Source organism: Rana temporaria, chromosome 1, assembly GCF_905171775.1.
Source record: "Rana temporaria chromosome 1, aRanTem1.1, whole genome shotgun sequence".
In the NCBI taxonomy this organism is placed as follows: domain Eukaryota; kingdom Metazoa; phylum Chordata; class Amphibia; order Anura; family Ranidae; genus Rana; species Rana temporaria.
This window is the reverse complement of record NC_053489.1, coordinates 321,579,603-321,606,926: the sequence shown is the minus strand read 5'-3', so window position 1 is coordinate 321,606,926 and position 27,324 is coordinate 321,579,603. Positions and strand designations below refer to the sequence as shown.

Sequence of the window (27,324 nt, the reverse complement as noted above, 5' to 3'; positions counted from 1 at the left end):
CAGCCGTACCATTCTGCCAACGTACATCCTCATGCAGCGGTCGGCAAGTGGTTAAAGTTAACATTGAAAAAAGTATTAAACCCAAAAGCAAACATACATTGAATTGCAGCATACCAATTCTTGGATGCAATGGCTGCATTTGTTTTCAATTCCCATCTGGTGGTCTGGCCAGTAAGTCTTGTTTTTTTAAAAGAACAAGCTCTCTTCCAGATGTTTCGGTTTACAAGCAGGAGAGAAGCCATTTTAACACTGGCAGGGGGAAATGCAGTGATCTGGGGGGGGGGGGGGGGGCAAACCCGCCTATGGTTTAGAGCAATGGTTAAAACATAAGTAACCATTGCTCTTTCTAGATAAATGTTACTGCACCATAGGTGGTTTTGGCGTTTCTCTCTCTCCCCCTCCCGTTTTGTTTTTACAGCGACCGGGTCTCCCAGCTCTCCACCGAGTCTGCCTCACCCCCTCCATGATGTATTTTATAAAGACTGATTGGACTAATTTATTCTTTGTCTTTTTTTCCCTCCAGGACTATTGATTCTTTGTTCCATCTTCCTTTTTATAAGAAAATCATTTTCTAACTTGGTTAACACCACCAGAGTTTTTTTGTACTTGTAGACCTATTGACTTTCCACCCAGATGAGCACCACACACAGTTGAATTGTTTTCTCTTATAATTTCATGGTCTGCTGACAACATGTGCAGCACTGAACATTTACTGTGTTGTTTTTGGACATACAATGATCAGCTTTTATTTATGTAAAACCTTTATGCTAATAGCTAATATGCTAATAGAAAACAAATGTAACTAATTATAAAGTGTGAGCTGGAGTTTGGCTTTAGTTTGTTGGTGTATTTTTACACACATTTAACAGTCCCTTCCCCCCGATCGACAATGCTGTCGTGCCCCCCTGTGCTCATTCATCCAGAGTGGGGGCACTCTAATATAAGAGGCGTTACTGATCAGATCACCAGGTGAAAACATAAAAGTTAAAAATAAATAATGGTTCTATCTGATTAAATCCTTCAAACTTTCAACATATGGAGATTATTCTTGAGACCCTGCTATAATGTGTAGACAAGCTAATAATTATTATACAAGTAATATTCAGAATACAGGGGTATAGAAAAAAAATCACCCCATGTAAAAAAAACAAATCAAATTTTGTTGCTTTGCAGCCTGAAATTAAGACAGACACCATTTTTGTTTTATCCAGCTGAAAAATGTAACACCAACATGCCAGGAGAAAAAGAAACATCAAAAAGATCACTGCCCCCCCCCCCCAAAAAAGACTTTTAAAACTCCATCAGGTGTAGCTAATCACCTTCTTAATGGCACATAAAGCCATTTGACTTTCTACTGTGATCAGCTGTGTTCATTTTGATTAGCTCAGCATGAAAATAGCTTTCCTGGAGCATTTCAGTCCATTTCATGGTTGGCAAAGCACTGTCTAAAGATCTATGGGATAAAGTTGTGGACATGTCAGGAGATGGACACAACATTTTTTCAAAGGCTTTATCAATGCCTAGAAGCACAGTAAAGTCTATTATTAAGAAGTAGAAGGTATCGGGTACAACACAGACCCTCCCTGGACCAGGACGTCGCTTCAAACTGGATGAAAGAGCCAGGAGGAAACTGGTTAGAGAGAGGGGGGCTCTGTAGAGGGTGGGGCTTTGCTGCCTTACCTTGTAAGGTTCTCCACCAATGTTGAAAGGCATGTGATATGCCCAAATAAAAGGAAGGGGGGAATGAGCGCTCACTGCCCTCCCTTGCATTCCTACCTGCCAAAATGCATTGTACCACAGTACCAATTGTTTTGGTGCAGCATAATTGAAAATGTTGTACCAGCACCTTTTTTGTTGTGTGTATTTCTTGTGCATAGGACAACCCATTGTAATTTGATGGGCTGCCCCAAAACAAGAGATGTGGTAACGCGCAAAAAATGCTCACATTTGGACGCACCCCCTGGTGTGAACGAGCCCTAAGGTGTCCCCAAGCATGTTGTTTAGCGGAATTGTGTGTTTTTAATGTTGCCCTTGAAGCCACATGAAAAGGACTTCCCCAAGTAAGGGCCCTTTCACACCGGTGGACCAATTGAGTCCAGTTGTCAGTTTTGTAGGTGGACCAGATTGGACCATCCATTTTCATTTACATCCACTGACATCCATTCCGATTCTATCTGCCAAAAACAGACGGATGGGGGATCTGTTCCCCATCCGTCTGGCGGTCTGCATGACAGTTGCTTGTAAATGGACATCCCTTTACATCCATCTGCTAGTAGAGGAGAGCGGACTGTGTCCATGTCCACTTTGCATAAGCAGAGCAGACACGGAACTGTCATCCACCTGCTCAGCGGGGATCAACAGACATATCTACCGCTGAGCAGGTGGATCTGCTGGTGGAGTCTGCTCGTGTGAGGCCCCGTACACACGTCCGAGGAACTCGACGTGCCAAACACATCGAGTTCCTCGTCGAGTTCAGTGTTGAAGCCGCCGAGGATCTCGGCGGGCCGACTTTCCTCATTGAACAACGAGGAAATAGAGAACATGTTCTCTATTTGGCCCGACGAGTTCCTCGTCGGCTTCCTCGCTGAAAAGTGTACACACGACCGAGTTTCTCGGCAGAATCCAGCTCCGATCGAGTTTCTGGCTGAATTCTGAAGTCGTGTGTACGGGGCCTAAAAGATGAGTAGTAAAAACTTCAAGCAATTAAAATGTTTTTTTTTTTGTTTTTTTTGCATTGCCCAGCTTACTATGCCTTTCCTTTTTTTACAAAAGTCGACCTTTTACTCTTAAATCCAGAATTAAGTACCAAGATTCCTCTCCCATAGACTTTTTTGGGGTTTGACACTAATTTCGGGGTTTGCAGACTTCATGCTTGGTTCAACAAACCTCCAGTAGACAGGGCAGATTTGCCCATCCTTACTTTACCATACAGTATGTTGGAGACTTTATGCTATGAAGCAGAAAACTATTATAATTTTGTACTTTCGTGAAGAAATAGAAGTGCCCCATGGCAGTTTAGCGTTGTCAGATTTTTGGACATCTCCGTAAGTAAGTGTCTGTGCTAATTGCAACCCATTTTCAAGGTGACCTCATAATAGTGCTGTCCGACTCATTTGTCATGTTGGTCTCAAGCAAAAAAAAACTCCAAAGATACCCTCATCTCTATTAGATGTCTGCAGTTCAGATATTAAAATATATATTTGATATGCAATTAGCTATAATTAGGAAGCTTCACATCAATAAGGTGTCAACATCAGATTGTTTAAGATAAATGTTCAATGTCTGTGGTTAAAAATTGTTCTTGGCCTGACACTTTTGTATGACATGAAGTTCTAATTTAACTTTTTTTATTTCTCCTTATTATGCGTGCTTAGTATTATTGTGTCATTCATATACTGTGCTGACAGAGTGCAAAGGGTGTTAAAATACCGCTTTTAGAGTAAAAAGAGAATTAATCTACCAATGTCCAATTAGTCAGAAGGTTCTCAATGGTCTCCACAGGGTACTCAACTCTAATAAGTAGTTATCTCTTTGGTTGGAACTCTTTTATAATACTGTCAATTGCTTAACATTTTGGCAGAAGAGACTTCAGAATTGCAATAAGTTTGTTTGACAGAGAGCAGCTTTTACATGAGTGATTGGGAAAAGTCTTTCAATCTGTAGGCAAGCCTGGCAGTGAATGAATAATAGTCCTGACTGCATTTTAACTATTGCCAATTTGTCTATGCTATTTCTTGTTAAGGGCCTGTAAACGTATAAATTCATTATATTTATACAAGTATTTTTGGCATACCTAGACATGGATATAAACGCTTCACTAATGTCCATTCTAAGAGTTCTTTGTATTTTCTATATACTGCTTATTTCTGGTCACTATCTTAATGTATCTTGCCACACACACACACTATATAGTGTGTGTGTACAGTGTATATAGATATATATATATGTGTGTGTGTGTGTGTGTGTGTGTGTGTGTGTGTGTCTTTGTGTGATTTAACAATGTTTCATTTTTGTTGTACTTGAGAAAGGATCTTCACCAGTTCAAAACTGCTTTACAGATACAAGTTTACAACTCTAAATAAACATACAAAGTACTGCAGATTAGACTGCTTTTGAGCTCCAAACTCACTGCAGTGAGCTGGCTCCCATCCTGGATTATAGAACATAAGTATAGGTGCATAGTATTCTGTAGTCCAGCAGTGGACGGCTGACAAATTTAGATTCGAATGCTGAAGAGGCACTGTGCTGTCAGCTCAAACAGGATGTTAGGAGTTCACGGCATTTATTTCTACCCTTGTAGCATTTCTAAAGAGATAAAACATGGGAAATGTTGCATTGCAAAGATGTACAGCCGCGGCCCGAAGTTTTGAGAATGACACACACATTTATTTTCACAAAGTCTGCTGCTTCAGTTTTTTTTCGATGTTTTGTCAGATGTTTCTATGGTATACTGAAGTATAATTACAAGCATTTCATAAGTGTCAAAAGCTTTTATTGACAATTAGATTAAGTTTATGCAAATAGTCAATATATGCAGTGTTGAACCTTCTTTTTTACGACCTCTGCTATTCGCCCTGGCATGCTGTCAATCAACTTCTTGGCCACATCCTGAATGATGGCAGCCCATTCTTGCATAATCAATGCTTGAAGTTTGTGAGAATTTGTGTTTTTTTTTTTTTTTCACCCGCCTTTTGAGAATTGACCACAAGTTCTCAGTGGGATTAAGGTCTGGGAGTTTCCAGGCCATGGACCCAAAATGTTGATGTTTTTTTCCCCACGTTTGTCTTATAAGAAGGTGCTCCATTATGCTGGAAATTGCATTGTTTCTCACCAAACTGTTCTTGGATGGTTGGGAGAAGTTGCTCTTGGAGGATGTTTTTGTACCACTCTTTGTTTTTGGCTGTGTTCTTATTCAAAATTGTGAGTGAGCCCACTCCCTTGGCTGAGAAGCAATCCCACACATGAATGGTCTCAGGATGCTTTACTGTTGGCATGGCACAGGACTGATGGTAGCGCTCACCTTTTCTTCTCCAGACAAGGTTTTTTTCCAAAAGCCCCAATCAGAAAGGGGGGGATTCATCAGAGAAAATTACTTTACCCCAGTCCTCAGCAGTCCAATCCCCCTGTACCTTTTGCAGAGTATCAGTCTGTCCCCTTTTTTTTTTCTGGAGAGAAGTGGCTTCTTTGCTGCCCTTTTTGACACCAGACCATCCTCCAAAAGTCTTTGCCTCACTGTGCGTGCAGATGTACTCACACTTGCTTGCTGCCGTTCCTGAGCAAGCTCTGCACTGGTGGTGCCGCGATCCCGCAGTTGAATAAACTGTAGGAGGCTGTCCTGGCGCTTGCTGGACTTTCTTGGGCACCCTGAAGCCATCTTCACAAATGCAGTGGAAATGTTTTCTATGGGATTAAGTTAATTTTCATAGCAAAGAGGGACTTTCCATTTATTGCAATTCATCTGATCACTCTTCATAACATTCTACAGTATATGCAAATTCCCATCATAAAGGCAGCAGATTTTGTGAAAATTTATATTTCTGTCATTCTCAAAACTTTTGGCCATGGCTGTGCTATTTTTTATTTTTTTTTGACCGGCCATATATGTGTTGGTTATGGCTGGCTATATATCCCTGCTGGAGTCCCCAGACCCTATATACAAGGTGATAGATCATGCCCACGTTTACTCAAAAGGGAGTTGTCACTTATGGGCAGGCTTGCACAATACATTGCACCTGTATATTGTTTTGGGGTTTTACTCGATTCTAGTACAGCTCTCAAAAGTCTTGTTAGATCTGTCTGTATATATTAAACATACCAATATGTTTGTAAATTATGCATATTTATTGAATTTGCTTCTCCCCACCATCAACATCAAGTGCTTGCTAAGATAATATGAGTGTTAGAATGTATTTTTCCTTTTTCCCACATTATATGCTTTAACCAACAATACTTTTCTCATTTGAATGCTGAAACTAATCTGTTGAATAACTGTGTAGTGACATGTCCTTTCCATGTCGATTGGGCACCAGTTGACAGTAATTAGCAGTTTGTAGCCATTTTAATTATATTTCTAATAAAGTGGTCTCTGAACACAACATTTGTGCAAATGGAAGAGAAGTACTTTGGCTGCTGTTGAAGTTGGTAAGTCCTACTCAGTGGAGATAAACAACGAGCATCTGTTATTGTATCCCTTTCCAGCTTGGCTTTTACCTTTTACATACATCAATCCCCAGTCAAGGTTATGTAGAGTGAGGTTCACTGGCTATGATGTGTACACAGGAGATGAAACACAAAACACAACCTAAGATCATCCAACAAAATATTACTCACAACAGCTGCTCCAATTTATTTACCCTCTAGAAGACCTACAAAATAATTTTAATACAATATTTAGTTGTAATAGATTTCATGAAGTATTTCCGTTGGCTGCTATTACATGGTCTGAAGTCTATTTTCAACTGGCTAAAGAGATTATCCATCCTAAGCTATAACAAAAAAGGCATTGTTGCATTTTTAACTGCATAACCCATCCCAAACCAATTCCATTTTGTAGATATTGGCATGATGAATGACCCACTGACAACCAGACCAGGTTTCTAAAGTTCTTGAGGACTTGACATTTACATAGCAAAGTTTATGCGGGGGCATGCATGTGTTTTGACCTTTCCAGGAAATGGCCACTTAGTATAGCTTTTCAGGGGTTCATGGGCACTCTAGATGTTTGGACAGTAAAACTGAAGGTATGTACTTATACCCAGTGGGGTTTCTTTTTGTATGCATCCGCTGGTTTTTATGATTTTTTTTATTGACCAGAGGTTTAAAAGCCTAAATAAAAAATGTAAAGTGCACAATAATAAATTACCAAGCAGTTCTGAATGCATAATATGCCACAAGCAAATTGCTTTTTTAATATCGGCTATCACAGTTTAAGTGAAATATACATTTTGTAGCAAACAAATACCTTTTTTTTTACTTATTTACTAGCAGGTTTGTGTGTGTGTGAGTGGGTGGCAGGAAATGGCAGTCTCTTTCAGAACAACTCTATTCTATTAACACCAAGTGCAGACAAAGGTGTGTTTAGCCTGAAACATTTGTGTGCAAATAACCTTTATAGGACTATATGTATATGTGCTATCTAGTAGTGGATCTGGTTTCTAAGTATACCAATGGTTAATTAAAAGTTAATAGCACCCAAAGTAGTTTTTTTTTTTATTTGGGCACTGGCAGATTGAATCTCCTGCTTAATCTCTACTTCTGTCAGGGACCTCAATGGTGTTATTTTCTTACAGTATTTTGAATCTCTATCTGTGTATACAGATATATAGTAAATACATGATACAAGTTTATCCATTACCATGTGTTTGTTGCATACAATGGAAAGTCCACCAGAATAATGTGGCACCATCATTTAGCTTTGTGTGATATGATTCTCGTTGCGTTATCTTGCCACAGGAGTTTGAGAGCGTAAAGTTAACAAAATAAACATTTTAATTTTTCACAGCCATTAATAAAAATAAAGATATCTGTTTCAGGTGAAGTTAGTAAATAATAACTTTAAAACATGCTTCATTTCTAGATGTCTTGTAAAGAGACTTCAATCATTTACAATCTGCAATTCTTACTTACAAAACTGCACTCTGTTAAAACAGACAGTTTTACTCACTGTAATATTCAAATTCACTAGACTGCTCTAGCCTACACTCTTTAACCCACATTTCAATCTCTCACTCTCTACCTGCACCTTTCCCTCCCCTCTCAGACATGCACTGGTTATCCCCTTATTTAAAACACTCTCACCCCCACCTGTTTTTACAATTTTAGACCCATTTCTTTGCTGCCGTTTGCCTCCAAGAGGTATGAGTTGCTACCTCACTGATAACCTTCTTGATCCCCTACAGTCTGGCTTTTGCAGCGAACATTCCACTGAAACTGTCATATTAAAACTTACTAACGATCTACTAGCTGCTAAAAATAACTCCATACTCTTTATTCCCTTGGCCTCTGCGACTTTGTTCCTCTGGTTCTTCTCCTGCCTAACTTAGCGCACCTTCAGTGCCACATACAACTTTATCTCCTCTGCTCCTCTTACTCTTTCTGTTGAGTTACACCAAGACGTTGTTCTTAGGCCTCCCCTATTCCCTCTCAACACCTCTTCCCTGGGCCAATTGATCACCTCCCATGACTTCCAATACCACCTCTACACCGACGACACCCAGATGCATTTTTCTACTCCCCCACATATCACTTATCACAAATTTACTGAGCAATATATTGGCATGGGTGTCACACCATTTTCTCAAACTTAGTCTGTCAAAACTGAGCTTGGAATATTTTCTCCTTTCCTCCTCCCCAACAGTCTCTCCCCCACATGACTTTACCATTGAGATCAATGGCACAATTATTGGTCCCTCCACACCTGCATGCAAGGTGTAATTCTTGACTCTGACCTCTCCTTCGTGCCCCACATCCAATCACTGGCTAAATTGTGCCACCTTAACCTTCACAACATTTCCAGAATTCGCTCCCACTTAACTAATGACACAACAGACAACTTTTTCACTCCCTGGGTATCCCCTGCCTTGACTACAACACCCTCCTCACTGGATTACCTTTACACAGACTACCCCCCCCCCCTTCAGTCTATCATGAATCCTGCTGATAGACTTATACACCTTACTAACCGATCTGTGGCTGCTGCTTTTCTCTGCCAATTCCTTCACTGGCTTTCACTAGCACAACGTATAACATCCAAAATACAAACCACAACATAAAAAGCCATCCACAACACTGCCCCCAGCTACATCACCAATCTCAACTGCAGATATCACCCAAATTGTCCTCTCAACTCCTCCTAATACACCTTGCTCTCTAGTTACTTTGTTACCTCCTCTTATGCTTGCCTCCAGGACTTCTCTAGAACCTCTCCCATCCTCTCGAACTCCCTACCCCAATATGTTAGGCTAGCTCCTTTCCCTGCCCTTGTTTAGGCGATCCTTGAAAACTTGTTTATTCAGGGAAGCCTACTGCATCTCCACCTAAAAACTGTATTACAGCCACCTCCACCAGATCATCCCCCACAGCTATTACGTTTTTGTACCATTTACCCCTCCCTTTAGATTGTAAGTTCCATGAGCATTACCCTCCTATTCCTTCTGTATTGAACTGTGTTGTAATCATACTGTCTTCCTTTATATTGTAAAGTGCTGCACAAACTGCTAGCGCTTTATAAATCTTGTGTAATAACAACACTCTAAATAGGTAAGCTGCACTGCATAAATCACATGAAAATAAATGAAAAAAAAAAACACCAAACGTGTACACAGATGACCTGTGCAAAATAGGACACTAAGGACCTAAGATCATAAGTGACTGTGATAAATAAAGTTCATGAAAGAGTTCAAATTCCAGTGATGTTCCAATTAGAACTCCTGTGACAAAAGTGCAAAAAGACAGTCCAGGGACACCATGCCAGAAAGTGGGATAGATGAGACCTCCACCTCTTATCTCTAATCTGCTTACCGACTCAAACGAGATGGTAGGCATGTATGGCTAACAGCCCTGATTAAAAATTTCTGGGACCTCCTGTTCAGTAATCACCTATGCGTTCCACCTTATTGCTCAAACGGAAACTCCTCATTGAAGATGACCCAAAAAAAGGAAAGGTACTGACATAGTGTGATATCATCTAAAAATTTATTCAGTAAAAACAAGGTTGCACTCACATGATAATCAAATAAAAGTAGCGTGTAAAGTTGCTGAAGCCGGCCGGCTCTCACTATCCGCCCGCCCTTCCGGATAGCAGCGAGGTAAACTGTGGTGACGTCAGCACGCCGCTCCTCCCTACGCCGTTTTGTCAAACAACTGCATTCTTCCAGGGGCAACAACACTCTGCTGAGTTTATGTTTAAAATTAATAACGGTTTGTGTAGGAATGTAAAATGATTCCTTTAGTAAATCAGCCTTTTTATCTCATCTCATAACGTTAAACAAAACTTTTATAGAGTAAAATATGGAGGTTGCCATTGCTAACCTTCTAAATGATGGTTGCCTGACTGTCATGCTTATATCGATCTTCAATACTTTGATTCCCTGACCGAGAACTAACCTGTAGCAAAAAAGGCAGAGCATAGTTATGACTACTTATTGGCAATATATTTCAAGTCAGTATCAGAGCATTCCATGAATTGTTTTCCCAGAAAGGAAATTGGCATTCTTGGAAGAATCAGCAAAGGCAAGACCCCATGTATGTCTCTTAAGCCCCATACACACTATCAGTTTTTCTGCAGGTTTTTCTCTTCAGGTTTACCAAAACCATCAAATATTAGGTCAAACCTTAGGAGTTTCAATTCGTATGCAATCAGGCAGGCCCTTGCACTACATGGTTTTGGTAAATCTGAAGAGAAAAACCTGCAGGAAAACTGGTGTGTATTAATATTGAGTTATTGTATATGTAGTTTTATAGTATAGCATTAAAATACATTGATATGTGTGCATGCGATACTATCGGCAACAAATTTTGGATCCTGACAGTAGATCTGTTATCTCTCTACTAACTGTAACAGGCCAGGCTGTCCAGCAAAAGGAGCCATTGCATTTACACGTTTCCCTGTCTCACCTGTTAAATGGTAAGAGCAGCTGACTAGCAAATGGGCCGTTACTGCAGCAGATTAGATTAGATGAAAGTACAGGAAGACCACTGTCCTGCAGAATCAGAAACTGGTGGTCACCATGTTTAAAAAAAAAAAAAAAAAAAAAGTCCTCAGAGCGTGAACGCAAAAAAATGGCAAATCAACAGGTAGTAATGAAACATTTAGACCCCTTACACACTGGGGTGTTTTTCAGGTGCTTTTGGGCTAAATATAGCGCTTGTAAAGCATCTGAAAAAGGCCCCCCCTGTATCCCCAGTGTGAAAGCATTAGAAAAAGTCCTGCAAGCAGCATCTTTCGGGCAGTGGAGGAGCAGTGTATACACCACTCTATTCTAGCGGGTGAATAGCGCTGCTAAAACGATGGTAGAGTGCCGCTAAAACCAGTGTGAAAGCAGCCTTAATCACACGGATAAAAACATTGTAGAACTACATTTACAAAGCCAAAAGGCAACTTTTTACATAACTTTAGTATTGGGTTTGCATTAACTTTAAAATGTCATCATTTGCTGAACTAATTTTTTATTTTTATCACTCACAGCTTAACATTTTTTATCCAGCATTCCGAAAGTCATTACTTATATAATAGTTTTACAGTGGATTTGGAAATATAATCCCATTGCTTTTTTTTACATTTGCATATTACTGCTTGATTTGTGTGATGCCTTCTCGTCAATTTAAATCTGGTTGTTGTTTTTTTTTTTCTCTTTTATGAACATTAGAAGTTGTCTTCAGACCTTACTGAATATCAGCATGAAAAGGAAAATTTGGAGAGAAGCATGGAACAGATGACTGAGCAGCTGGCCCAAGCCAAGAGGTCACTAGAAATGGTGAGCCCTGTGACCTTGGATCAACCTACATTGACTCAATTAACACCATCTAAAAGCACAGATGTGGAAGCAAAGCAGCTCCAGAGTAAACTAAAGGTAAAAATAGAGATCGAGTTACTGAGGAAACTGTTTTTATGCCAGGCTTTGCAAACTCTGAAAGGTCCAACTGCATGACATAATCATATAAAAGTGTGACTTGTAGGTCCTAGAGTTTGTTTTAGTTACTGTGTCATGCTTTCCAGGCACTTGTTCCCCAAAGACAGAAACTTAAATTAGTTGTTGCCTTGTGCATAAAACTACCTGAACGAAAGTGTTTTGCATGATAACAAATCAGATTCCATATGTCGTTTTTCTGCACATGATTGAAATACTAGGAACTTTAAAGGTTGTCAGTACTATAATACCGTACTTTCTTTTTAGCCATTTATCAAACACTATTTATTTATAAAGAAGGTTGAGTGCCAGAGTGGTCAAATTAGTGTGCACAGCTTTCTCCCCTTAGCTATGATCACATTAACCAGGCAGGTTCTTCATTGTTAGAGAGAACTCATTTGTTAAGGGAAAATGATGCACTGTAGATAAAGTTCAGGGGAAAAAAAAGACAGGGAGACAACATTCCTAAAGTAGACTTGAACTCTTGCCTTTATGAAACAGTTCATGATCAGAGAGCTCAAGACCATGGTAGCAAAGCCAGGACATTAGGCTCAGAATGGAGGGTGTACCGGTTTTAAGTACTCGCATTGAACAGGCTACTATACAAACTATGATCTCAAGTCCCGCATTTTCCAAAGGAGTTGTTCTCTGACTCTGCTAACCAGGACTAAAGGCTTCGCAGAACAGCTGACAACAATAGAAAAGAACGCCTATGTGAATGGAGAAATTGGACAGCAGCTCATACATGTGGTTGGGTCATTAGTAAGGGTGAAGTTTTGATCTAGTGTTTTTTTTTCTTCCCCTTCTTTTCTTACTGCTAAAGCTTTCAGGTTTCAGATTCTTTCATGTCTAGTTTTGATCTCAAGTTGGCTCATTGAATGTTCCAACACACATGATCTCTGTTACTTTTGTCCCTTTAAACATCTGTTCTCGTTATTATTAAAGCATACCCTGTCTTTTTTACGTCTTTTTTCTGAATTGTGCCAAATTGCCCCAGCAGTGTAGTTGACTACATGTCAGACTGCTGCAGATCATTTATTCATGTAATTATCATAGTTAAAAGTCACAGTGCAAAGACAATGTACTTGTCACTTTTACAGTGCCAAGTTTAAGGTTTTAAATTTGTTATTTAAAAATTATCTTGTTACACAGTGAAACATTAATAAAAGGCTCAGGGAAGATTTGAAATTTTCTATTTTTGCTCCAATCTCTATTGTAAAATAATGTACAACATTTGGTAATTACATAGATATAAATTATTTCTAGCAACCGCAAATAAATGTTCCATTTTTGTAAAAAAAATATTTTATCTAAAGCCATCTCCAAAAGAGTCTTTTATATATATATATATATATATATATATATATATATATATATATATATACATATATATATATATACATTTTACACTTTACACTTTAATAGGAACAGTTTAAATGACAGATGTACAAATTATATAATTATAAAGCAAATTAAATCCAATAAAACAATATGAAGAGACACATGCAGTTTTCTTGCATACAGTCTGACAGAACATACCTTGGAGATGATTCACCTACCTGCCAAAGGACCGGAGAAGGGCAGTTTAATTTTTTAGGTGGGGTTTTCTTGGGTGGACATGTTGACTGGTGCATCATTACTGAGGGTGAGGATTTTAACATAACTTTGACCTTTGATTGGCCTCGAATCTCTTTGCGTTTTTTTCCCCCAAAAATAACAGACATGTCATACTTGCCTGCTCTGTGCAATGGTTTTGCACAGGGCAACCCAGATCCTTCTTTTTTTCTGGTCCCTTTTTGGTGCTCCAGGTCCCTCCCTCCTGTTGAGTGCCCCCACAGCAAGCAGCTTGCTATGGGGCACCCGAACCACGCTGTAGCTCTGTGTGTCTATTCAGAGAGAGACCTGGCTAGTTCCCGCCCCTCTATCTCCTCATTGGCTAATTGACTTGCTGTCTCATCCAATGAGGAGGAGAGCCGTAAGTCACTTCTGCAACATCACTGGATAGAGAGGGATGCTTATATTACTGCAGAAGGCAGAATAACTGTACTTTTCTTTGGAAGTAGCTCATTGAAACCTGTGGTTTATGGCACAGTCTATTATAGATTTTTGTAAGATAGACAGAAAATTTGTTAACGCTATAGCTGCCTCGGCTAAAACCACTATAAAAACTTCCTGCACGTTACTTAAATTATTTGTATTTAGCAGTTAAAGTTCAGTTTTTTTCTCAAATGGCCAGACTGAAGAGAAGGAAATAAATAGGAACTGCATATGACTCAGGTCAACTACTTAAAGTGGTAATAAACCTAAAAGCAAACAATTATATTGCAGCTTACCATTTCTTTGATGCGATGACTGCATTCATCTTCTTTTGTAGGCTTTCTTCTATTCTTACTGGTGATTTAGCCAGTAAGTCTGTTGTTTTTTTGTTTTTTTCAAAAGAACAAGCTCTCCAGCAGAATGTGGCAATTGCGCGGTTGTGCGATGTGGCTCCTAAACAAAATTGATCCTTTTATGAAGCAGTGAAATCTATTCACTGCTTCGTTCTCCGACATTCACGGAGGAGATTTTTCTCCTCTGTGTGCCTGTTTATGAATCGGAAAAGATCGCTTCACCCTTGGAGGAGTGAAGTGATCTACCAACACTTCAAACACTGGAGAACGACCCCTGATACTGGAATCTCGTGAGACTTTACGAGATTACAGTACAAGAAATTCACAGAAACACTGAGATGTCAGTTTATTGAGCAGTGATGAATTATCACCGCTCAGTACACTGACAGACGGCGTGGTTAATGTAATTAAAATAACGAGGCCCCCTACATAATATATATATGTATACACACACACACATTATATATATATATATATATATATATATATATATACATGTATATACACACACATTGTGTGTGTGTATATTTTTATATATATATATATATATATATATATATATACACACACATGTACACATTATATATATATATATATATATATATATATATATATATATATATATATATATAATGTATGTATACACATAAATGTTAGTGTTGAGGGGTCTGAACGAGGTAGAAGGAAGTTAAAAATCTTCCTCCTTCCTCCTCAGATCCCCCGGGATTCCCTCTTCACTCCCCGATTCATCAGCTTTGAGCGGGAGTGTGAATTCTGACACAGATCGCCAGTGAAGCACTCAGATCACAGCTTCATAAACTGGCCGTTACTGTGTCAGTCTATGAGGATTCTCTGTGTGTGGAGATAATCAGCGGGAGAACAAGTTCAAACACTTCTCCCCCCGATTATCTCTGTTTCATAAACTGTTTATGGGCTGTGATCAGCGGTGATCGTTGGGATCACCGCTGTTCACTGCTTCATAAACGGACACCATAGAGCGGTCTTTTGGTGGTATTTGATCACCTCTGCAGTTTTTATTTTTTGCGCTAAAAACAAAAAAAGAGTGACAATTTTGAAAAAAATATATTTTCTTTATCGTTACATCACGGGACACAGAGCGGCATTCATTACTATATGGGTTATATGGAGTACCTTCAGGTGTAGACACTGGCAATCTTCAAACAGGAAATGCCCCTCCCTATATAACCCCCTCCCATAGGAGGAGTACCTCAGTTTTTACGCCAGTGTCTTAGGTGTTAGTCATGGTTTAGCTTGCCTCCGCATCCTTGGGATTAGGTGAGCTACCGGTTCTGTCCAAAAAAGCCTGCGCGCTAAAGTGGTCAGTAACCGGACCCCAAACCCTTGGGGTATAGCCCATAATGCTTTCTTTTTAAGAGAGCTGGACCCTGGGCCCAGAACTTAGAAAACCTTTGGGGCGCCTAATGTTTTCTGTTTGCCAGGGTGCTGTATGGGCCCAGGACAGTGGATCCTTCATGGAAGAAGAAGGTTCCCAGGGCCTGAAGGTCTAGACATCCCCACGGAGATGGGGGAAGATTGGACCTCTTGCTTGGCAAAGTCCTGCGGCATGGAGCAGGTAAGTAAGGGGAAAAACCTGCGGGGCTTGGCTCTTAGCAAGTTTTTTCTGGGAGGTCACAGGGGACATGCCTAAGGTTATGCATTGCATCTGGCAAACCAGTCACATATCATGAAGATAGGATGGCTCTATATGTTATATTTCCCCATAAAAAGTGACCTCCCTGGTAGTGTTGGAAAAGCTGTGAGTGGGGCCTTTTATGTACAAGTGTATGTGTGTGTCAGAGAGCTATGCTTACCTGCAAGCCTCCAGGCGATGCTCTATCCAGTCCTCTCCCTCATGCCTGCAAGGCAGGCAAAACGCTGACCTCCTCGTGTGTTCCAGGCCTGCGGCTGCAGGAACAGAGAGGCCCTTCCTCCCAACCCCCCCCCCCGTCGGCGGGCGCGCGCGCGGTGCGCGTGCACGTGTTATAGACGCATTTGGCGCCGTTTTAGCTGGGGGGGAAGGGCGGGTCAGTGGTTTAAAGGAAGGGGCGGCCCTTCCTTAGATGCCACAGCTCATTCATTTCTCTGGCTTAAGGGAGGAAGGACTGGAGTGAAGCACGGGGCGCTGAGGACACACAGTGGCCAGAAAGAATACTACAGTCTTCAGAAGATTGTGGTTTAGCCTAGGAATAGGCTGGTTTTCTTTTCCATCTCATAGTCTTTTCTTTGGCAATACTACTCAGGGGGATAGAATGTTTTTTCTTGCCTAGATTGAAAAAAAAAAAAAAAAAAAAGAAGAAAAGTTTTTCTTTGAAAAAAAAAAAAAAAAAACACAAAAAAAAAAAAAAAAAAAGAGTGTCATCTAGGGTAGAGGAAACATTTTTTATTCCCCAAACAGGTGTTTGGGCATTTGACTATTATAAGTCCCAGGTACCAATAAGTAGCAGGTGTACCTCGGTATTGTACCATGGCATCAAGATCAGAGGGTACAAAAGGTGGGGATTCCCCCGCAGAATCTGAGGTCTCGGATAGAGCTATGCCGCTGCTTTCCCCACAGGGAGCCTTTGGGCCATCGGGGTCTGGGGCTAGAGCTGACGCGAGTCAACCCAACCCTAAGGTGGTCACGGAGGAGGTGTTACTCGCCTCTTTAAATGAGATGCGGAGAAGCATGGGAGAAATGATAGCCGCAGCCATGCGGGGTAGTAAGCGGAATAGATCTCCGTCACCCGTGCGCGGACCCTCGGAAGAGGAGGTCCTTTCCTCTGGGGAATTGGACCTCTTGGACAGAGACCAAGTAGGTTCAGGGATCGAAGATCCGGATACAGAGGAGTCTGGGGCAGTCTCCCTGAGGGAGAGCTGGTGGATTCAGGGCTTGACGGACTTGGTCCATAAGGCATTCAACCTGCCTGTACCAGAGCTCCAGGTATCGACGGTTTCAGCTTTGGGCTCACTGAGGGCGCCTCAAAGCAGTGCTGTGTTTCCGATCCATCCTCTATTGGAGGAAGTCTTGTTCCAAGAGTGGAACAAACCAGACAAGGTTTTCTTTCCACCTAAGAAATTTTCTGTCTTCTATCCTATGGAAGAAAAGTTTTCCAAGAGATGGGCTTCTCCTGCAGTAGACGCAGCCATCTCATGTGTTAACAAATCGTTAACATGTCCTGTAGAAAACGTACAGGTTTTCAAAGATCCAGTTGATAGACGCTTGGAAGCCCTACTTAAGAACTCCTTCACTTCTGCAGGGGCAGTAGTACAGCCAGCCGTGGCTGCGATTGGAGTCGCTCAAGCTTTATCGGATCAATTTAAGCAAATGCTTGAACTTATTCCTGCCGAGCAGGCAGAAGAATTTTCGGATGTCCCTAAGGCCATATGTTTTACGGTAGACGCAATCAAGGATTCTATCCAACAAGCGTCACGTTTATCATTATCCCTTATCCATATGAGAAGACTCTTATGGTTAAAAAGCTGGGAGGCTGAGCCCCCATGCAAGAAGCTCCTGGCAGGGTTTCCCTTCCATGGAGGACGGCTCTTCGGAGAGGACTTAGATAAATACATTCAGACCATTTCAAGCGGCAAGAGTACTCTCTTGCCAACTAAGAAGAGGGTTCAGGGACCTGCGTTTAAACGACAGTCCTCCCCTGGGCAGGGGCCCTCTAATGCCAAGCAGTATCGACGGCCTCCTGCAAGAACAAACTTCGGCTTCAACAGCAGATCACGAGGACAGGCTGTTAGGGGCAAGAGGCAGTGGTTTCGCAAGCCAGCAAAACCAGCCCCCAAGTCTACCTCATGAAGGGACGCCCCCACCCACGAAGGTGGGGGGAAGGCTGCGACTCTTTTCGGAGATTTGGGAAGCCAGCATTCCCGACGAGTGGGTACGGTCTTCCGTGGCCACAGGCTACAAGCTAGAATTCCTAAGGTTTCCTCCTCCTCATTTCCAGGAGTCGAGGATTCCAAACGATCTGGAGAAAAGAGCCGCATTAAGGTCGGCTCTAGATCATCTACTTTCCCAGGAAGTAATAGTAGAGGTACCAGTCCTGGAACAGGGGCTGGGTTTCTACTCCAACCTATTCATCATCCTAAAGCCCAATGGAGATGTCAGGCCAATTTTGGACCTAAAGATGGTAAATGCATACTTAAAAGTCCGCTCATTTCGGATGGAATCCGTGCGGTCAGCAGCTGCCACACTCCAAAAAGACGATTTCATGGCGTCCATAGACATAAAGGATGCCTACCTTCATGTTCCAATTTATCAGCCACATCAAAGATATCTACGCTTTATGGTGGCTTCGCGTCATTTCCAATTCGTGGCGCTTCCCTTCGGGTTGGCTACGGCCCCCCGGGTGTTCACGAAGGTTCTAGCTCCAATCCTAGCCAAGCTAAGGATCCAAGGGGTCACGATCCTAGCATACCTGGACGACCTCCTAGTCATAGACCACTCGTCTCCCGGCTTGGAACGAGCAGTGGCCCTCACGGTCCAATACCTCGAGAGGTTCGGCTGGGTCCTAAATCGAGAAAAGTCAGCATTCCAGCCCACAAGGCAGTTGGAATATCTCGGCATGAGATTAGACACGGAACAACAAGGGGTGTTCCTACCTCTGAGGAAGGTCAAAGCCATCAAGGAATTAATCCTACTGGTTCTAAGCAAGAAAGAACCGACTATTCGCCTATGTATGAGATTACTAGGCAAGATGGTGGCTACTTTCGAGGCGGTGCCATACGCCCAGAGCCACACTCGCATCCTGCAGGCAGCCATCCTGTCAGCATGGAGCAGAAGGCCACAGGCCTTGGATATCCCGTTGCCTCTCTCATCAAGAGTCCGGCAAAGTCTGTGTTGGTGGTTAGACCCTCAGAATCTACTGAAGGGAAAATCTTTCAGCCCAGTGGCTTGGAAGATAGTGACCACAGACGCCAGCCTGACGGGCTGGGGAGCGATTGTGGATGGTTCCACTCGCCAAGGTATTTGGGCAAAGCCAGAGAAGCTTTTACCCATCAACATCTTGGAGCTCAGAGCTGTTCGACTAGCCCTCAGGGCTTGGACGTCGAAATTGCAGGGGCTCCCGGTGAGAATTCAATCAGACAATGCCACGGCAGTGGCATACATAAATCACCAAGGGGGGACCAGGAGTCAGGCCGCTCAGAGAGAAGTGAGCTTGATTCTCCTATGGGCAGAGGCTCATGTGCCCTGCATATCGGCAGTATTCATTCCCGGAGTGGACAACTTTCAGGCGGACTTCTTAAGCCGCCAGACTCTATGGCCGGGGGAATGGTCTCTGCATCCACAAGTCTTTCAAGCACTCTGCCAAAGATGGGGAGTGCCGGACGTGGATATCATGGCATCGAGACTCAACAAGAAGCTAGACAGGTTCATGTCCCGCTCAAGGGATCCGATGGCCTGCGGAACCGATGCTCTGGTTTGCCCTTGGCATCAGTTCAAGCTTCTTTATGCGTTTCCCCCGCTCCAGTTACTACCCCGCCTGCTGCGCAGGATCCGGGTGGAGCACATACCAATTATCCTGGTAGCTCCAGCATGGCCCAGAAGGGCTTGGTACTCACTAATCCTAAGGATGGTAGTGGGAAACCCTTGGACTCTGCCTCTAAGGCCAGACCTGCTATCGCAAGGTCCGATCCTCCACCCTGCCTTACGGCATCTAAATTTGACGGCCTGGAAGCTGAATCCTTGATTCTCAGGGGTAGAGGTCTGTCTCAGAAAGTAATCTCTACCCTAATCAGAGCCAGGAAACCGGTCTCTAGGGTGATTTATCACAGGGTCTGGAAGGCCTATATAGGCTGGTGCGAGTCCAAGCTATGGCTTCCTCGCAAGTTCACCATAGATAGAGTTTTAAGTTTTCTCCAGCTAGGAGTGGATAAAGGATTGGCATTAAGCACAATCAAAGGACAGATTTCTGCCCTGTCAGTGTGGTTTCAGCGGCCACTGGCCACCCACTCGCTGGTTAAGACCTTCCTTCAAGGGGTCTTACGTATTAAACCTCCAGTTAAATCCCCGCTTTGTCCGTGGGATTTAAATCTTGTTCTGTCGAGTTTACAGAAACAACCGTTTGAGCCGTTGGCTGAAGTTCCTTTGGTTCTACTGACAAGGAAGTTGGTGTTTTTGGTTGCCATAGTTTCCGCAAGAAGAGTTTCGGAACTGGCAGCCTTATCCTGTAAGGAACCATATCTTATATTTCATAAGGACAAGGTCGTTCTCCGCCCTCATCCTTCCTTCTTACCGAAGGTCATATCCAGTTTTCATTTGAACCAGGATTTGGTATTACCATCCTTCTTCCCTAAACCTACTTCCAGAAAGGAAGGGTTGCTGCATACCTTGGATATTGTCAGGGCCATGAAGGCCTATCTTAAAGCTACAGAGAAGATCCGGAAAACAGATGTGCTGTTTATTCTACCGGATGGGCCCAAGAAGGGGCAGGCAGCTGCAAAGTCCACCATTTCTAGGTGGATTAAGCAATTGATCACTCAGGCCTACGGCTTGAAAGGGTTGCCTCCTCCAGTATCATTAAGGGCTCATTCTACTAGAGCCATGGGCGCCTCCTGGGCAGCGCACCACCAGATCTCTATGGCTCAAGTTTGCAAGGCGGCAACCTGGTCTTCTGTCCACACATTTACAAAATTCTACAAGTTGGACGTAAGAAGGAATACTGATACTGCCTTCGGGCAGGCAGTGCTGCAGGCTGCAGTTTGAGACCCTCGGATTCCGGGGGCTCCTCTTTTTTTGAGTTAAATTTAAAATTTAAGATTATTTTTCTCAAATAAGTTGGATTTATTATGATTTGAGTATATCTCTAAATTAAATCCTTTTGTCTTGGAGATGTTCTCCCTCCCCTCATTGTAAGCATTGCTTTGGGACATCCCATATAGTAATGAATGCCGCTCTGTGTCCCGTGATGTAACGATAAAGAAAAAGAGATTTTTAATACAGCTTACCTGTAAAATCTTTTTCTTGGAGTACATCACGGGACACAGAGCTCCCACCCCTCTTTTGAGGACCATTTTGGGAGGCATACTGCTTGCTACAAAACTGAGGTACTCCTCCTATGGGAGGGGGTTATATAGGGAGGGGCATTTCCTGTTTGAAGATTGCCAGTGTCTACACCTGAAGGTACTCCATATAACCCATATAGTAATGAATGCCGCTCTGTGTCCCGTGATGTACTCCAAGAAAAAGATTTTACAGGTAAGCTGTATTAAAAATCTCTTTTTTAACTTTTTGCTATAATAAATATCCCCAAAAATATTATATAATTTTATTTTTTCCTCAGATTAGGCCAATAGGTTGGGGTTGGCTTAGGGTTTCCCATTAGGGTTTCCCATTGAAGAATATGACTAGGACTCAGGAATTGGAACAGGGACCTCCCCCAAAGGTCAGAAGGTGGGTGCCAGAGGTCAAAGGTCACAGGGCGTGGCTGACCCACCCCCACCAAAGTGTACCGCCTACCCCAACTAAGTCGGGGAAAGCGTCTCGCGCGCGCTTCGCAGGGAAAGGGTTTACCACTAGGGGGCGAGGAAGGGGTTAAGTGTGTCCTAGGGAGTGATTCTAACTGTGAGAGGGCTGGGCTACAAGTGACACGACAGTGACGTTGCTTTGTCTGCCCATGCCATTCTGCCGATGTAAATTGCCTGCCCATGCCATTCTGCCAACGTAAATGTACGTTAGGCAGTCGGCAAGTGGTTAAGGACATGTATGATTAAAAAAAAGCCACGGAAATGTATTAAAGACGCAGAGTTTTTTTGACAGTCTTTTTTTTCAATTGTTGAGAAAACTTTTTTTTCAGCGTACAAAAATAAAAAATCTCATAAGAATGGAAATTTCATTCAGTGTCTGTGCTGTATAAAATAATATATCAATTCAATATAAAAGGGTTATGAAAAATGGACTTCTGAGAGGATAACATTTATGAAATCTACAACCTTGTCTGGGGCTCTTCCAAGACAATTCGTGGAGTTTCTTTTGATTTTGATCAAGTAGTATATTTTATTCTGCTTCAAAAAAAAGTTTGCATTTTTGCTAGAATAATTATGACACTTGTTGGTCTCATGTAGGCGTGGATTGGGCTGGGTCTTGCAGGTATGATATAAAGATTATATCTCAGCAGTAAACTCCATGGCCAAAATAATACTTTGGATCATTTTGTATTTATTTATTTATTTGTCTAAAGTTGTAGTTAAAGCCCAAATCCAGGATATTTGCAATTATATTATAACCATGTAGGCTACAAGTCACCCAGTTGCTGTATGTCAACTGTCCCAATTCACACATTGCACTAAAAAACTGTGTTTGTGTATGACGTCAGGCTATCGATAGGCTTATAGACTTCAAGTGACCTCTGACCCTCTGCAAAGGTTGTTCCAATATTTATATCCTGACATCTTCATTTTAAAGTCTTTGCTAACCTGAAATACTTTCAAAGCAGTATTTATCCTAGTGGAGCAGTTATGTAGAGCCATAGCATGGTTTAGTTTAGGTGCTTTTATCAGATATTTTTGCTTATAGGTTGTCATGGGCCAACACTTAAAGCAGAACTAAGGAGAGACTATGGACATTCAAATATTCATACATTCCTAACAAGTCATAACAAGCTTTGAAAACAGGGCTGCAAGTGTATGTAAACTCGATTTCATGAAGTTTGAGCTGGGCACATATATCTGTATTGTTTTGTTATCTCTCTTCAAAGCACTATGTCCCATATCTGTCTCCTGCTCTGTTCTTCTGTTATCAGCCTGATAACGCCTTTCAAGTTCTTTGTCACATATAATAAAACCAGCCTGAGTTTTGTGTTGGGGAGGATGATTAGATTAGATTAGCAGAGCCCTGAACGATTCAAGGAACAGAGCTGAAAGTCTCTACCTATGAGGAGAGGGGGTGTGTGCTTTTCCTCCAATCAATGCCAAGGCCAATGAGAGGCCGACACGCGTTTAGAAAGGAGGAGTCATATCTGTGATGTCAGGCGAAGCACCATGAGTCTAGATCTGCAGGAGATGAGCTGGTAATTTGATACATGCTGTTTTTATTATTTCTTGTAAGTGTAACTTTTTATGGGGGCTTTTTTAATAAATTCAAAAGCAGAGAACACTATGGTACTGTGATGTCGGCAGCCGAGGTCGAGCAGTCCCTCGGCTGCACCCGCCGCCATCCTTGGTGAGGGAATTGGGAAGTGACGCTTTGCTGCTTCACTGCCCGGTTCCCTACTGTGCATATGCGAGTAGTGCGGCGCACCATCACTGGTCCCCGCTTTCCTGGGAACAGTGCGTTTCCCAGAAGACAGCGGGGGGGTGCCGCACAAGAGTATTCCTGGAAGTGGGTGAAAATACCAGTCTTAGACAGGTATCTGCACCCCTCTCCCCCCTGAAAGGTGCCAAATGTGACACCGGGGGGTGTGCCGAAAAGCAGAAGTTCCATTTTTGGTTGGAACTCTGCTTTAAGAAAGTAAGCTATTAATTCTTGAGTGCCGATAGCTTGGTCATAGGTCTACTTTAAAGTTTTCTCTAAAAGTAAATACCTGATATATCTGTAGCAATACCCCAGGAGGACAGTGGGTTAAATGTGTCCTGTTCCTTCCTGTGATGACCTTCCCTGGCTGTATTCAAATTTACTCATACAGCCTGGTGTTTTAAATGGACTTTATTAAACAAAAGAGAGAGAATTTCAGTAGACAAATAACAGTAACGTCCGTTCAATAAATGCAAGGTTGGAACCATCCAAATAACATGACAATGTCAGACAACAGCACAATGGGCATTAGATTTGTTACAGTCCTGCTGGTGTTGGGGGCGATTACCTCTCAATAGGGCACTCATTCTCTCAACGACGAGTACTTGTAATCCACAGAGTAAAGTAAAAACACAATCCCCTCTTGGCAAAATTCCCCTCTGTTCTCTGAAAGGAAAAACATAAATTACACTTACTGATAATTATATTTTCATGTAATTGCCATCACATCGAATACTTATTTTTCCCACAGTATTTCTGTATGCGGAGTTTTCTCATATGCTGACATCTTATGGTACTATGTAAAGATATCTGATACTCCGGAAAGTGACGCATTAACCCCTTCGTGCCGCTCTCTCTTTTTATGGAATGGTGTTTATATGGCTCATAGAAGCCTCCTATTTTTTTTTGTAGAGGTGTAATGAGAATATTTTTATTTTTTTAAGAGAGTTTGGAATTGAATAAATAGGGTTTATTGTCAAAAGGGGTGGAGTAATGCACAATGAACACAATGCATTTTGAAGAGAGGGGAGTTGGGGGGAACTTATCTACTTAAATTTGAATTTTCTTTTGATTTTTTTTTCTCTTTTTTCTTTCGTTTGGGAAAGGGGGAGATATTTGATGTTGATGAGGATTTTTCCATTTGATAAATGTAAATATATGTGACATGTTGTTTGTTTTAATGGATATGTTAAATACTAATAAAATGTAATAATAATAAAAAATATATATATATATATTTATGCCGACGTAGCGTATCTAATATACGCTACACCGACGTAGCGCAGAGAGGCAAGCACTGGATTCACAAAGCCAGTGCTGCCAAATCTGCGCTGGATTTCCTAGGTGTAAGCCAGCGTATGTGGAAGTGGGCCTGAGCCATGCAAATGAGGCGTGACCCCATGCAAATGATGGGCTGAGTCTCAGACAAATGCGTATAATGAACGGCGCATGCGCCGTCCCGTGGACGCAACCCAGTGCGCATTCTTAGAATCACATCGAAACTACTCCCTAAGATACGACGGATCACTGCCTACGACGTGAACGCAACCTACACCCAGCCCTATTCACGTACTACTTAAAATAAGACGGCTGTGTTCCCTGGTCCATACGTTTGCTTGAGTTGCGCCTCACATATGGGGAATAACTTTACGCCGGACGTACGACTTATGTAAACCGCGTATATTATGCGCCGGGCGCATGTACGTTCGTGAATCGACGTATCTCCCTCATTAGCATATGTGAATACGAAATCATTGGGAGCGCTACTTGCGGCCATCGTAAATATGCGCCCACGATACGCCGGCGTAGGAAAGTTACGTCGGTCGGATGAAGCCTATTTTTAGGCGTATCTTGGTTTCAGAGTCCGGCGCATAGATACGACGGCGCATATTTACACTTACGCGGCGTATCTCGAGATACGTCTGCGTAAGTGCTTTGTGAATCTGGGCCTTTGCGCCTAAAACTTTTTCTGACATTTGTTGCTTACAAGTTAAAATCCGTATTTTGATAGAAAATTACTTAGAACCCCCAAACATTATATATATATTTTTTTTAGCTGTGACCCTAGAGAATAAAATAGTGATCGTTATTTTTTTTTGCATAATGTGAAAGATGATGTTATGCCAAGTAAATTGATACCTAACACGTTGTGCTTTAAAATTGTGCACACTCATGGAATGGCAACAAGCTACGGTACGTCCATAGGGCTGCTTTAAAAATTTCTACAGGTTACCAGTTTGGAGTTACAGTGGAGGTCTTGTGCTCTAGCTCTAACAATCCCTGTGATACCTCACGTGTGGTTTGAAGACTGCTTACATTTTCAGGCACGACTTACATATACGTTTGCTTCTGCGCGTGAGCAATATTTTTTTACACTGTCCCTTTAAAAAAACAAATTCTGATCATTTTTATTGCTGTCACAAGGAATGCAAACATCCCTTGTGACAGATACTTCTTTTTGGAGAGATCAGGGGTTTATGGAGAGACCCCAAATCCCTCATTTGCACTGCCAAGTTTGGCGGTTTTGAATACTGTCTTTTTTTTTTGCCGCCTATAAGTCTTCAGTTAATCAGAAGTGATGCCATGACATTGCATCTGGGTTACTAGATCCAACACCCGATTGAAGCCAATTATGGCTTTGTTCAGGTCTCTGGCCAGCCAGCGGATGTGCCGACTGGTCGTTCAGGCCTCCCAGTGGGCGAACCACCGAAGGCGGGTGGGGGGGTCCCCTCCCACTGCTTGGAATAACAGCCGAGTGGCTGCATAGCCCCATGAGTTTTGTCACAAGAAAGCTGACTGTCGACTCGGTACAGGGTGATGCATGCAGCTGCATCACCCCGGGAGAACCCCTTCAAGCCAAAGGCCGCATATTTGCGTTACGTACGCGTGAAGGAGTTAAACATGTAAATACACCGATCCTGTCTATTTGCAGGTGGTTGGATCCTCTCTCAAGTGCATGCCATAGTTGAAATTGAAGCTGAAATCTAGGCAGATGTAAATAAAATGTAGCTTTGTAATCTATAATGCAATATTTTTTTTATTGCAAACAGTGTAAATGCCTTATTTAGACTTGATGTCAGCCTCTTGGAGTTCCTGTACAGCAGTGCTCAGAAAAGACAGCACAAGGTGCCAGTTGGCAAGAAGCATGCTGATGGGGGGGAGAAAGCAGAGTGACAGAGAGATGAGCCAATTGGTGTAGTGTCTCTCCTTTCTCTGTGTATTCACAGGGTTAGGGCGGAGAGGAGACTTGTAAGAGAAAGTGAAACTGCAGCAAAGAAAGATTAGGTCCACTCCTCTGCCAGGCAGGGCTGTGCTGTGCTGTGTTACAGAGCTATGTAAATTTCAGGACTGGATTAACAGAAATGCAAACCAGCTTTTCATCTGTGTATTTACCAGTTTACCTCAAGGTCAGCTTTAAGTGGATATAAAATAACAGCTGTACATGTTTTGCAGCCAGGATCCACTATAAACGGTATATGGGAACTATCATGCAAGAGTATTTCTTATAAACTTTGACAATTTAAAAGTTGGCTCTAAACAGTTCTTTCTTCTCACAGAATGACCTTATTAGTATTATTCATATTAATATTTTGGATATATTAGAACCCTTTAAACTGTGATGGAGGATTTCCTTTTGTGGGAGGAGGGGCTGGTTTATGAGGAATACATGATCAAAGGAGATTATAAAAAGGTATCACACCATGTAACCTTTTTGCGGTTTACACTTGGATCTAACTTTTTCAAACAAATGCTAACATTTTTTGCACTTATTTATTTTTAGCCTACCTGGGCAATTTTCTACAATGATTCTAGTTTTTAAAACCCTTGGGTGTTTAATGTGGAATTTATGCTCTTTGCTAAAAAAAAAAAAAATGTTTTAATAAAGTTGTTATAGGTTAAAGACTACACCTTCCCCTCATTTCTTTAATATGGGGGGATATATTTACCAGACCAAGAGACAATTTTTGTTCATAGTTAGGATTTACATACACTTCAAATCTGGTGTTAAAAAAAACTGCATTTAACCTCTTCCCTCCGAAGGGTAAGGCTCCATTCACACCTTGGCGAC

At 42.0% G+C, this 27,324-nt stretch overlaps 1 protein-coding gene across 3 annotated transcripts in view; it reads left to right on the top strand.

Moving 5' to 3' along the window:
• CNTLN (centlein) overlaps positions 1 to 27,324 on the top strand; it is a 424,230-nt gene that overhangs the window by 316,932 nt on the left and 79,974 nt on the right. For all 3 annotated transcript variants that reach the window (XM_040360158.1, XM_040360150.1, XM_040360168.1), the window contains one exon: positions 11,367 to 11,570. In XM_040360158.1, the coding sequence (XP_040216092.1) occupies positions 11,367 to 11,570 (204 nt within the window). The remainder of the gene's footprint in view (positions 1 to 11,366; positions 11,571 to 27,324) is intronic.